At 34.4% G+C, this 14,387-nt stretch overlaps 1 protein-coding gene across 1 annotated transcript in view; it reads left to right on the plus strand.

Annotated features, from left to right (window-relative positions):
* Window positions 1-49: 49 nt before the first annotated feature.
* Window positions 50-14,387, plus strand: part of LOC110465554 (myosin-1B-like) — a 52,774-nt gene continuing 38,436 nt past the window's right edge. The window contains exons 1-17 of the mRNA XM_021521468.1: window positions 50-118; window positions 1,411-1,508; window positions 1,909-2,000; window positions 2,708-3,068; window positions 3,530-3,568; window positions 6,705-6,889; window positions 7,800-7,931; window positions 8,354-8,446; window positions 9,182-9,242; window positions 9,780-9,814; window positions 10,389-10,760; window positions 11,072-11,224; window positions 11,552-11,682; window positions 12,095-12,269; window positions 12,817-13,053; window positions 13,566-13,656; window positions 14,181-14,323. Of these exons, the coding sequence (XP_021377143.1) occupies window positions 1,451-1,508; window positions 1,909-2,000; window positions 2,708-3,068; window positions 3,530-3,568; window positions 6,705-6,889; window positions 7,800-7,931; window positions 8,354-8,446; window positions 9,182-9,242; window positions 9,780-9,814; window positions 10,389-10,760; window positions 11,072-11,224; window positions 11,552-11,682; window positions 12,095-12,269; window positions 12,817-13,053; window positions 13,566-13,656; window positions 14,181-14,323 (2,358 nt within the window). The 5' untranslated portion in view covers window positions 50-118; window positions 1,411-1,450. The remainder of the gene's footprint in view (window positions 119-1,410; window positions 1,509-1,908; window positions 2,001-2,707; window positions 3,069-3,529; window positions 3,569-6,704; window positions 6,890-7,799; window positions 7,932-8,353; window positions 8,447-9,181; window positions 9,243-9,779; window positions 9,815-10,388; window positions 10,761-11,071; window positions 11,225-11,551; window positions 11,683-12,094; window positions 12,270-12,816; window positions 13,054-13,565; window positions 13,657-14,180; window positions 14,324-14,387) is intronic.

Here is a 14,387-nt window from a genome sequence, read left to right on the forward strand (position 1 = left end):
GAATGAAAACAAAAAGCACTGAAAGTGATGACGTCACATCTCCATAGTTGTCAATAAACTTTCAAGATGGCGGATTAATAGGGCACCTGCCAGACCGTCGGTTTCTTTACAAATTAAGGTAAACGCATATGTTAAGATAATCAAAACCTGACTTTCTTGAATCATTATCAACCCACAAATTAAATAAGCATTTAGAAGTTGTCGAAATAGGAATGTCTTTATCGAAAGCACACTAAAATGTGTCCCAAAATGGCGGTAACGAATGTAAACAGAAATGAAATTATCTCATATATGCCAACACAGCAGTAAAATCCGGAATTGTTAATAAATCTTGCTTAAATATTGGTAGTCAACTTCTTTTATGGTTATGATGTTATCGAATGGGCTTTTTTTTGTGTAGCACGTTCAAAATATCGAAATGACAGAATGTAGTTATCTGGTTATTGAAAGCCAACTGGCTCAATCTATCTGTATATTTCCTTTCATTTGCATTTATAGGCGTATACTTCCTTACCTCACATGGATATCTATCCTATTTAATTACACATTTGTATATGATACGGAAAAATGAAATATAATGGCCGTCTTAAAACTCTCAAAGTTTAAATATATATTAAAATAATGTAAATATTGAATGATTCTTGCTATGCTCAATGCTGCACTCTCTCACAAGTGTCCATAATCATCTACAGACAGTGATGAAGAAACAGATTGTTTTTTTTAGATATATATATATACAATGGGCCATTCAATATAACTGGCCTTACCTATATTTTCCATCAACCCTCACTTCTTCTTTCTCCACATATTCACATTTGAGGTCGATGCACTTTGTCCAACAATGTTTAAGGCCAAAAGACCATTTTGATAGAAACTAGGGGGTTGATCATACAACCACTCCTCAATTGCTGCCTGGAGGTGTCATCATGGGAAATGGTGTCCTCACATTTTTATTTGAAAATATGTTGAAGCCAAGTCTGGTGGCCATGAGTTAGGGCAGATGAGGCAAAACTTTGAACTAGTCCACTTTACTGCATCAACTGGTGCACATTTGCAGCAGACATGCATCTTCACCAGACACAGCTATAACAAAATGTTTACTGATTATGTAGAATTTCATCTCTGATATTATGTATCTCATTAACTGGATCATTTAATTTGTGGAACGGCAACCGGACAGCTAGATTCCAGGAATTGTTTCTTTGGAAATGGCATTACGTAAAATTATCAATTGAAATTAAATCGGGGGACATTGTTGTTACCACCTTTTACATAGGCCAGTTTATCCAGAAACTATTAGAGCTATTAGCCAGTTGTTTCTTGGAAGTATTCTAACTTTTAGAGAGCACTTGCTGTTTGTTTAAATATCAATGTAAATATTTTTTAATTAAAATACGATTTTGTTTGTAGATTTAAGTCCTGCTGGTCGGGAACTTTTTTCCAATCCAACATGGCCACAAAAGAAAAAGTAAAGAAGAAGGCCAAACAAATTTTCGAGCAAAAGGAAGGTAAGCCACAATTTATCTCTCAATAAACTCTTGCATCTCCAGTATAATGATCTTAGTGGATTATTGTAAAATGTTCACATCATGTATTTGTGTCTGTGTAATTGTCCTTTTCCTAACTTCAGCTTTTCTAATGAGCTTAAAACATCACATTTCTGATTTGAAATATATTTTCTTCAGGTTTATATAGAACAACTAGTGAAAAGTTATATATGGGATCCGGATTGGACCCATTAAGCTGGTTTAGACATGTTAAACTGTATATACATTAGGGTCCACACATATGTATATCAACATCATGACAGTTAAAACTTTTCATAAATTCTTACATTGAAAACAAACATTTGAAAAAAAAGACAACCATTGACATTTCTATAGACCTGGTACACATATCTGTTTTCAGTTGAAAGGCCCGGCAGTGCCCATAGCCAGATCAGCGTGAAGGAAGCACAGACTACAAAGGACAACACTGGTGACAATGGTCCACCAGAAAAGGTAGGTTTGCATATACTAGTCAGTTTGTCTTACATAGGGCAAATTTATTCATATCGAACATTTTCATAGAAATTAGTTTCAGTTGACCTGATATCACATCACTTTAAAGTGTGTTTTTCGCCCTTGAAATGGAAAAGGTAATTACCTAATTGGCATTAAAACACTTTAAATTGATGAAAAGGCCCAAGAAACCCAAACTAAACAAAAATATCTTGAAAAGGTCAAAAATGAGCGACTGCATGGAATTATACTAATTTATCTTTAAAGTATGATTGTATATTAATTTTTGGTGGTTTTGTGGTGTTAATTTCTTAATTTTCCTACTACTGACCAGCGTTAATATTTTAGGGTTGTTTGGTGTTTATATGGTGAGTTAATAAGAGACACCCAGGTTACAATATCTGTATTTTGAGAATTCGCAAAATGCAGGAGATTTCAAGCCTGAATTTTGCTGGAAATGGGTCTGAAAAGGCGATAAAAAACTTTATAAATTTTATAGTGAAATTCCTATGCAAAAACCTTGTAAAAGGCTAGACCTTAAAGGTTTGGCAAATGGTCTACAAATTTTCCCATTCCCTGATCTATGTCTTCTACCTCAAAGATAGCATCAATATGAAATGGATTTTTTAAATGACTCAAATTGACAGAAATTAGGTTTTGATGTGAATGTCTGAACACTAATTGAATATAACTTCCTTTTAAAACAGTTTATTGAAGATGAGAATAAACAAGAAAAAGGTGAAACATCCAAGCAGAGAGACAAAAACAAAGCAAGTCCTGTGGGTACACCACAGAAAAGCAAGCCAAGTCCTGTGGGAACTCCCCAGAAAAGCAAGAGTCGAGAAAGTACCCCAAGTAAGAAATCTAAATCTGAGAGTGCCCCAAAGAAAGGAGGGAAAAAGACACCAGTGATGCCGGAACGATCACCGAGTCCCGCTCTCTCTCTCGTCCCGTCAGAGGATACAAGACGTTCCCCATCACCATACCGCAAAAATAAAGTCGATCCAAGGACTGGAACCAAAGAAATGGGTAGTGCTGTATCCATCAGATCTACATCAACAGTCAGAGGTATGTCGCCGAACAAAACGCAAAATCTGTACAGTAGCTGGAAAAATGGTGAATTATTCTGCTAAATGACACTTGTTCTTACAGAAACCAAAAGCTTGACATTTTGAGATATTGAATTAAGGCCATACCTAATATTTCTGGGTTGTCGGGTGGGGTAATGGATAGTGCTTTCTCCTTTCACCAGATGGCCGGGGTTTGACTGGATGTAAAAAGGTATTAGATCACCTGACCAACCATGTATACACGTCTTCTCTTAGGGTATTCCGATTAATGACTCATTAAGACCCTTGACATGTTTTCTTCCAATTTGGCCGACAAGAGTGGTTAATATAAGCCAGAAAGTTTATATTCACTATTTCTGAATTCCATATGAGAGAGAAAAACATACCATGTAAGTGTTTGATGACAGTGGTCAAAATGAAAATTTGATATTTAATATCATATTATCAATGCTATTTCAGAGGCCTGGACTGATAGAAGTGAAACAGCGTCTATGGATGGTATGTATGACTGTGACAATTTTTTAGGACATGTCGTTTTGATAACCATGCACATCCGGGTATTGATCATTTACAATTGTAAACAATTAAATGTACATGGATATCTTTCTGACCAATCACTACTTAAAGAAAATTCTTTTTAATCAGGGTCAGTATAAAGAGAATTCTTTTTATTTAGATTCAGATCACAACTTCATTTAGCTTTGTTAAATTGAACCATCAAAATAAGTAACAATTTCATGTTTTGTTTTTGAATTCATTAAATTTATAGTCAAATAAAGACATCAGGATGTATAAAGAATACCCATCTAGAGGGATCTCAATCTGACATTCCGTTAAATTTACTTTGTGTCTCTAGACAAAACCTTACCTATGTTTTACCTGTATTTTAATTGATTGGTTATGAATTTGTTGAACATACCCGGGTGTGCACTATAACAGTAGATTACTAAACACATGTACTTTCTTTTGTGAACTAATCTTGTAGGTTTCGTTCTTGAATGATTTATTTCACGATTGAGAAGATGCTAATTCAATACTGGTTTTTATTATCTGTGAATTGATATCTATGTAAGATTGAGTCTTGGTTCAAAGATAGTTACTCGGAATACACAAAATTGTATTGCTCATGAAAATGAAGTGATTCCCAGAAGAGCAGACTGCCAACAGTCCATGTGTCTAGCTTCTGGCCGTATCCATGTGTTATCTTTAATTAACACATTGCTGTAGAACACATTTATACCAAACTTGAGGAAAGCTAAAGAATTAAGAATATAATGTTTGTTAGAGTTTGATGTTTACAAGACAGTACCTTGCCGTTGGACACAAGAAATAACATTGTTAAAATGAACATGTTTATATTTGTTTGTTTTTGAAAGTAAACATGTTTGTTATAAGTGGTTGTGATAAATATTTTAGGAATGAAATCAGAATCTGTGGCTTTGAAGATGAATTTGTACTTGATACAAGTGTTTGTTATATCATCTGTTACAAATGTGTTATACAGTCTGTTATACATGTAGTGATACCGTAACTAATCACTGTTTCTAATATTTCTTCCTTTGAAAGATATTTTTCACATTTATTAAAATGCTTCAGCACAATGTATTTAATAAGACTGTCTACAACCTAATTTCCTGTCTATGAACTGTTTAACAATTTATAACATTTGTTTCTTATACTAATGTGTTTTTCTGTGTGTTGTAACCTTGTGTTTCATGTACTAAAACTGTGTGGCGTTATTTCTGATATTCTGTGCTTTGATCAGTGTTTACAATTGGAGACAAGTCGACGAGTGTAGTTAGTTTTAAGGATCCAGGAGGGATAAACAGGGCACATAAGTCTGTGAAACCTCAAGGTATTGGTACCAGTCTGCTCGTCCGTAGACAAAGCTAGAGTATTGTAACTCACGTCATTGTATAGTTGGTTTATTGGCTCCATACATATTGAACCTCATATTATATGCATGTTCACATAATATTGAAGCTAGCTCTATCAATATTTCAATATACTCACTTGGAATTTAAGCTGAAAATATGTGGAATCTCAATTCATATGCAAGCTCATTTGATATGAAAAAATTACTGCATGGATATCAAAACTCACTGGATTTGAAAGCACATGATCACTTGATATCTTCGAAGATCATTCGGTGTGATACATAAGCTCACCTGAGATTTAGGACCATAATGTATGCAAGCTCACTTGATATTGGAGTTCATTGCATTTATGTTTCCATAACGACTCCATCTATAAGCATGCTCACGTGATTAAAATGCAAAATGTACTGTATGTCGGGAACTGTTTGCCCAGTGAAACATTTGCCCTTCACCTGTAAAATCCAAATTCACCAAGTGTTAATTATGCCTTTCCTATTTAGTTACTTAGTAAATTATGTTGACTAATGTACGCTGTAATGATAAATTGACCTTCAGTTCAGACGGCATAATCACTTGATATCTTTGAAGATCATTCGTTGTGATACATAAGCTCACTTGATATTTAGGACCATAATGTATGCAAGCTCACTTGATATTGGAGTTCATTACATTTATCTTTCCATAATGATTCCATCTATATGCATGCTCACATGAATAAAAAATGCAAAATATACTGTATGCCGGGAACTGTTCGCCCAGTCAAACATTTGCCCTTCACCTGCATTTAGTTACTAAGTAAATGATGTTGTTGACTAATGTTTGCTGTAATGATTAATTTACCTTCAGTTCAGAGGGCAAAAGTAGCGAAAAATTTAACTGAAGCACAATTTTCCAGGTATACAGTATTAATAGCGCATGGATAAACGGCTGTATAAAAAACTCCACAGAAATACACAAGAACATGCTGCAACCTCAGTTATTTGTAATGTGTTATTTCATCCATGCATGTTTCAGGAACTTGATTTACATATACAGTATGTACATGTACCAGCAGGAGTGTACCATTTCCTGTTTAAGAGTACTAGCCTGCTGGCAGATTTGGAAAAATTCTTCTAGCCAGCTTATATTTTCATAGTAAATATTGAAATGTTATTGAACTAGTCCTAACATAATATTTCCAAGCCACAAGTGTCAGACTACTGGAATTGTACACCCCAGTCCAGTCCAGTCCAGGCTAGTATCACGCATGCATTCCTTTGGATCTCATTGTTGAACAGCTAATAGGTTATCATCGACTGAAGAGTGTATTCTTTATGTAGGCCAGTCTTGAGCATGCATATATATCTTAGCAAATGTGTCAAAGTAACAAAGAAAATAAATTAAGTATGTCAGCTATATGAAAAACATATTTAATATATACCTATAGACAATTCTTATAAAAAAATCTTTTTAGTTTTCTATTGGAAAAAATGTACTTTAAATTGAAAAATTTCCAACCCAGAAAATTATATATTACCAGACTGCTTTAATTTAGAAAGGACTTTTTGATCATAAATGGAAATATACAAATATGATAAACCATTTGATACCTAATATTTTCTATGTAATTTTTATTTGTTTGTTTTAGTATTCTGTTGGTTTGAATTAAATTTTTGCCATCTGAAATTTTGAATTGATCTATCTTGTTTTTAACAATATATAGATCAAGAGGACAGGTCAATTACTAATGAAATGTGAATGTGTGTATTTTAACTTAGGTCTGGATAGGGCCAGCTTGGGAAGCAAGGATGAGGAAATAGCTCAGAACGCATACATCCCTTACCTCTACGCAAGAAAATGTATCGCAAAGATTGTTGACGACCTAAAATATATGAAGCACAACCACATCAGGATTGTAGGGGACATACAGACACAATACAAGGAGATTGAGGATGAAACACAGGTAAATATTTAATAACACATGTACAGGTATTTTGGTGGAATATATAAAAAAGGGTGAGAGAATTTTGGAAAAAAATACATTAACAAAGAACGATTCGTCAAAGTGTAACAGGAAAAAAATACAATCTTTTCAAAATATATATAGTACATCAGCCAGACGATATATATGGTTAACATAATGTTACAAGTTCTAAGGTTTTGAGGACTAGCGTTGGTGTCAAACTCTTCAGATTAGTAGAACAACAAGTCATGAAGAATAACAAGGATTTTGGTAAAGATGAAATGTCATAGGATTCTAGATAAGAATCATACAACCGATAGAAACAACACTCATAAAATACATACATGTAAAGATGTTTCAGTTTTAAAAGAAGAAATATGCAATCATCAGGATAACTTATATCTATTGTTATAGACATTTACTTGTCAACTTCTCCTTCTTTTATGATTTCTAAGATGACCTGGCCATGGCCTCATATTCATTAAACTGTACTTATGCTCAAGCATGCATTTTGTGCTCAAGCCAACTTTCTTGTAACTTCCTAAAATCATGTGATACAGAAAAAGTCAATAATAAGCATTGAAAACAGTATTTGGCTTTTGATATATCCAATATTCTTCCAAAATTATTGACAAAATGAGAATATTTATGAATTGATCATGTGAACAAGAAATTGGACTTGAGCACAGAATCTGAGTTTGTGGGCCCTGGTACCAGTGATAAAGGCACTGTCGATCTCCCTTCTTGTTAAATAGGTTTTTCCGTAAGTGTCATATAAAAAAAGCTTTTCCTGCCAACTTTGAGAATATACCATGTACCAATCTCATGATAACTCTTTAAAGGTCTGTAATGGAAAATATATGGTATTATATAATCATGATTCATAATGACATTTCCCAATGTTTTACAGTCGCAGTTCAACTTGTTTGTGTTTGCCCTGAGAACACAGTATTCAGGAAAGGTTCAGACATTTAAACAGGTGATTGATATACATCGCGTCGACCTGCGACAGAAGGAGGATTACTGGAACGAAATGTTAGCCGTAAGTAGTTAAACTGATTTTGAGGCTTTTCATTTGTATTGGCTATATATAAACATGTTTTTGCGAATACATTATTGTCAACAACAATTTTCAGAAAAAAAGGTTAATTTCTGTAGGCGTGCTTTTCAAAAAACTTTTCAAGTTTTAATAATATATCTTTGCTAGTCCTGACATACAAGCAAAACCAGCCCCAGGAATTGGGTTTGTAGAATTACACACCCATATTCTGGTATATTTGGATATTTTTATGTGTTTTTGACTGCTTCTTGTTTTGTATTGCCTGATACTTCATAGATTTAAGCTTTAATACTAAATACAGTAGAGAAGGAATTTAACAAATACCTACATATGTATTTCAAAAAGAATGAAATTGTATGATGTGATATTGTATTAATTTTGTCTCTTTTCTTTGGCAATGTCAGAGTTTGGCTGAGAGAAACAATAGACTTCTGAAAGACAAGAAAGTACTACTGATCCAAAACAAAGTCGAGATAGAAAGATTGGAGAAAGAAAGGGTAAGTGGGTCATCTAAATAGAAAAAGAAGTGATATTTTCATCATAATGTAGAAACATTGAATGAGTCACTCATCAGGATGTAGAAACAATGAGTTAGTCACTCATCATAATAGAAAAATAATGAGTGGGTCTCTCCTCAGAATAGATTAACAATGAGTTAGTCACTCATCATAATAGAAAAATAATGAGTGAGTCTCTCCACAGAATAAATTAACAATGAGTGAGTAATGTATAAATATTTAGTAAGTCATGATCACTCATCATAATAGAGAAAGAGCGAGTCAGTCATTCATCTGAAAAGAGGAAAAATGTTCAAATGATTGTTTCTTGAAAGTTGTGAGAGAAAGAATTTATTAATGACTTCATTTAATATAAAACATCATATGATATTTAGAATTATATATGGGCAGCACTAATGAATGATCAAGACTGTAAGCATCACTACGATATGTGAAATGTAAATGAGAAACTTTATACATTTTTATGTTCAGCTTATTAAAAGTTTGTTAGCAATGGATAAATGCGAATATAAATAGTATGCAGATTTTGATTTTATTTATTATTCAATTTGTACCTTTACCCAGTCGTATAAAAAAATCATCAATTCTTAGTCTAATGCTTTCAAAAATGGGTTTGAAAACTGTTTAAATATGAGACCACCATATATCAGACGTCCCCATCTCCCATTTTCTATAATTTTGTATGGATTACATGTCCTTTTATTGTATTACTAGATAGAGGTACAGACAGAGCTCACTCAACAACTGGATAAGTCCAATGCTGCCCTCATCGCAGGTATGATAAATACCCAAGTTTACATCTGTATAATTCATTAACCAACCATCATCAGATGGCCGGTTATTTGAATCACCCATTGTCAGTGGTCCGTGGTACATCCGTCTATCCTTAAATAATTCTTGTTAGCGCTGTTTATTAGAAAGTACTTGTGGGTTCTTTCTCAAGTTTTACTTGAAGGTTCCCCGTGGTCCCTAGTAAGGCATTTTGAATTTTGGGACCGATCTCAAAATCAAAATAGCTAACTGGCAGCCATCTTGAAATTTGAGAGTTAAAGTTTGTTAGTGCTATTTCTCAGAAGAAAGTACTTGAGGGATTTTTCTCAAGTTTTTACATCTCCTTGTATCACCAAACTCCCTTATACCGCCAAAATCTGGCTTGAAAAATGTTGGCAGTATAGCACGGTTTTACTGTTTTGGAAAAAGTGAAGTTGTTATGTCAAGTTGTGACATTGACCTTCACATAAGTTACTGTAAACTTTTAATTTATTTTTCTATTATGTATAATTCGTATAATATTTCTCTGTTCACCTTATAGCTCAGAGAGACACTGGTACTGCTGATGAACTAAAGGTAAGATACAATATTAACATACGAATGCCATAAATCTTCATTAATAGCAATATGTTCCGTGTGTACAATTTCTGGTTATTTTTTCATGCATCTTTGGGATACTATATCCTAACTATTCCATCTTTGCGTATTGCAGAGTTATCTTCTCTTGTGAGCAGGTACTGATTGTTACGTCATTGGTTTGTGTGAGAAAATTAATCCGTTTTCTCAAAAATTGATGACGTTACTCTCACAAACAAATGACGTAACAATCAATACCTGCTCACAAGAGAAGATAACTCTGCAATACGCAAACACAGAATATGAAACAGTCAGACATTTGGAAAATCAGTTTTCACACAGTGCACTTTCTCTACGTTATTTATTGTAAACAAGTAAGAATATTATTCCATCTCTCCGCACATTTTGAATTTCTGATTAATATGTTTTAAAAACATTTAGCTAAGTAAAGGTTTTTTTGTAAAGTTGTTTTAGAATTCTAGTCATTTAATGCCAACTATTCTAAGTGTCATCTAGATGTTATTAAAATATCTGATGATATTCAAGTGCATGCTATGTTAATTATTTATTGAAGGCTGTGGTTGTCCAGCTTGATGCTCAAAAAGCAGAAGTTGCAAGACTTCAAGCCGAACTGACTGCAAGCAAATCTGTTAGTGCAACTGCGGTGACTGCAGCCGCTGTCGTAGCAACCAGGGATACAGAGTCTGAACAAGAGGAGCAGAAAGAGGTAGCCAAGACAACTGCACCATTAATGGCCGCTGCTGTGGTCAGTGATAATGAAAAATCAAGGATTTCCAATGAGAGGGATCAGATGGAAGATGAGAGACAGAAGTACGATGATGAAAGGTTGATGATGGAAGACGATAGATTGGGGTTTGAAAATCAGCGTCAAGAATGGCTGAACGAGATCAAAGCTCTCCAGCTTGCTGTGGCTGTCAACACTAAGGTAGGCTATCTCACAGACTAAGTGAAATAATTGTATTTTGACTCACTGAGTGTGCTATTCTCATGTAGACAATTTCACTGTAAATATTTGTATTAAAGTGTGTAAAGGGCAAAATTATTACTAGGGAAATATGGAATTTGTCAGTAAAGAGTAAATTTTTGACGAGGCAAACATTTCCCAGTGTACAGAATATCTGAATTGGTAAACCAGTTGAAAATATCAGGTTCACTGTCATTTCAACATCATGGTGTGAGTTTAAATTCTCTGGAATATTTGCTAAGAATATTGGAAAGTATTAACAACACTTTCAGGAGAATGCTGAGTGGAAGGCCAAATACACAGGGATGAAGGGACAGCTGGAAGAAAGTGCAACACTACATGCTAAATACAAGGCCTTGGAGGACCAGTACCTGGCTATGGCTGCTATCGTTGCAGCATCAGACTCGTCCAAGAAACTTGCTGAGGTACAAAATGGGCTCCAATAAATACATTACATGAAAAACCTAAAACCTCGTGTGATTTGCAAAGGTCTATTTTAAAGAGCTCACATAGGTTTTTTATTATCTGACATTTTGACTTGAAAACAATTGCTTTTATGTGTAAATATGTACGAGAAATGATTTGGAGTTATATGCATGTACTTTAGATAAAATAATGAAAGAAAATGTGGTCATGACACATGACTTTTTTTTATCAGAAGATGAGAAAATGATTTAGAAATAAGTTGCGAAATTTGCCTGTACTTGGATGAAAAATATAAACAGTGTTGACAAGTCACATATCTTTTGTAGGATAATGCCAAGAAGACCAAGGAAGAGAAAAACATGATGATAGTGGAACAGGACAGGACAGACACGGAGATACAACAGTGGGAGGAAGACTTCGTCCAGAAGAATGGCCGGCCCTCCACCGACGACGACAAGTAGGTACCACGACTGGTTGATGATTGGTGAAAACATAAAGCAGAAAATCTCAAAGCAGACTGTTTGACCACTTTGCTTTCTTTTAATCAACCTCAACTACCAATAGTAGAAGAGGGAAGCCTGTTTTTTGTAAAATTTAGTTTCAAAACATTTCCGTCTATGTTACGAGGGCTGAGTGAATGGCAGCATGACATTGATTCTGTAATGCTGAAATTTTCTTTTATTCAAAATATATCAGAAATTATACCAAACTTATTAGTAAAGTCACCTATCTTCAACTTCTAAGAAATATGTGTTCTTTATAAGTGTTGTAAGAAATGCAAGTTAGAAGTAAAAATAAGTGTTGGCTGAGAAAATCAATTACTATATGATCAAGCCATCAAGCTTAACAAAACCTTTTCTATACTCTAGGCCAGATTCTGTGAAAGAATTATATGTGCAGAAGGAAGAATTAGCTACCATGGTGACCTCACTTGACAAAAAGCTGGATACTTTTGAGAAAGTAGAAAAGGGAAAAATTCCAGATCCCCCTGAAGTGCCTCCCGTTCCTATTGTGGTCAAGGACCCTGAAGTGCAGACTATTGAGGTAAGGGGTCAAGGTCATATTGGTCTCTATCAAAATCATTTATTGTCACAAAATTTCATGTAATACTGGAAGGAGGGAAACAATGGACTTGTGATTTTGATTGAGATTTCCACAGCAGATTTCAATTCTTTAAAACCTGTAGGTAATTGTCTCAATCCAGTTTGTTTGTTTGAGTGGTTTTATGTCAGATTCGCTACCAAGTAGTTAGGTTATCCAGCAGGAGACACATTCAGAGTAGCGTTAATATAAAGACTGTACTGGCTCAATGCAACTATTTAATTCAAGTGCTTAAACAGTTTTGATAAAATGTTTCAAAATTAAACTTTGCTCATAAACAAATGTAGCTCACTTATTTCCCCAACTACTAATTGTATTTTGCATTATCTATATCATTATCATCTTTTTGTTTTTTGTTAATATTAATTAGCTAGAACTATTTTTAGCATGACTTTGCATGCTAAACAGAACAAGCTATTTAGCAATATACTTTGTGTATTTTTATTTAAACAATTTTTGCAATAATCTAAAGAAAAACATTCCAACACAGATAAAGGTACCAGATCCAGCAATAGTGGTACAGTTGGAGGCATCGTATGATGAAATGCGTAAACTGAGGGAACAGATCTCGGAGCTGCAGCAGGAAAACTTGAACCAGAGCTCTCAGATTTCTCAGCAGAATGAGGAGCTCTCCAAGCAGAGAGACCGCATTACAGAGCTGGAACACGAGATTGCTGCATTGAAGGCTGCTGCTGTAGCTACGGCAGCTGCTGGGGCTAGCAGTGCTGTAAGTGAACGTCTACAAATGATTCAGAAGCTGACTTTTATGCTGGTGCAATTTTTAAGGGGGCAGGGATTTAGTGTAACTCATTTCCCGTCCTGAGGAAATTCTTTGCCATTACTTTACCAACTTCATTTCTTAACAGATTTTCTTCAACGCTAATACAAAGGTCAAGTCTGAAAGTACCTTGGATAAGTTTGATATCAGGTACCACGGTCAACACTAAGGCCAGTGTCCTTGTTTCTATGTATAGGTCAACCACAGGGCATGGTAGCATTCATTTTTTTACATTTCTAGTTTTCATTCAGAGAGTTTTAAAGACAAACCTGTCCCATAGAATCGTACTCAGATAATTTTTGTGAAATATATATATTTATAGCATGACCCGTTCCATGTACTGCATATTCATAATTACAATGAAAAATTGCTGTGAAAAATTGTACCACTAAATATAAAGGGAAGGAAAACATAGAGGATGAAAAGAAATTTGACCTTTTTAATGTTGCTCTTTTTTCAAGGAATTGGATGAGTTGAAGAAAGAGAACAGAGGAATGAAAAAAGACATGAAGAAGTTACTGAAGAAACTGGAGAAGAACAAGACAGGAACAGGTATATTCGGAATAATGAACACAAACAGGAATTGAAAACTTATTTTACGAGTTTTTAAAAACGTCTGTTTCCTTTGTCAAGCAAAAAGTGTAGAATCACACACTCTTTGCTTTACATAGGAAACAAGTTTTCAAAAGCTCACAAAATAAGTTTTCAGTTCCTGTTTGTGTTCAAACAAACTTAGCCTTTACGAAACAACAAACTTAGCCTTTACGAAACAACAAACTTAGCCTTTACGAAACTACAAACTTAGCCTTTAAGAAACAGGTAATGTTTATGGAATATGATTATCATTAATTGGTATTGAAACAGGTAATAAAGCAACGTTCATGTGTTGACTATTAATTAGGACAGGATCTGAATATTGGAGAGCAGTAATGATCAATTCCTAATAGACAGAAAAATATAATTCTTGAAGAATCAAACAAGAAATTTCGGAAAATCTTTTCAGATTTTGCATGCTGATTGTTATATTACACCTCATTGGTGAACAATTTCAATGTTTTTTCTCTGTTTTCTGTTAGATCCTGCATTGGTTGGATCTCCAGAACAAAAGATTTCGACCTTGGAGGATAGAGTGACTGACATTGAGTCTGAAAATGAAAGTTTGTTGGAGGACAAATCTAAGCTGACCTCTGAGAGAGACAACCTACTGGAACAAATGACAGTGAGTATTGTATAGACTAAGCTGATGACCTCTGAGAGAGAGACGACCTACTGGAACAAATGAC

Source organism: Mizuhopecten yessoensis, unplaced genomic scaffold (genome assembly GCF_002113885.1).
Source record: "Mizuhopecten yessoensis strain PY_sf001 unplaced genomic scaffold, ASM211388v2 scaffold11091, whole genome shotgun sequence".
Classification (NCBI taxonomy): Eukaryota; Metazoa; Mollusca; class Bivalvia; order Pectinida; family Pectinidae; genus Mizuhopecten; species Mizuhopecten yessoensis.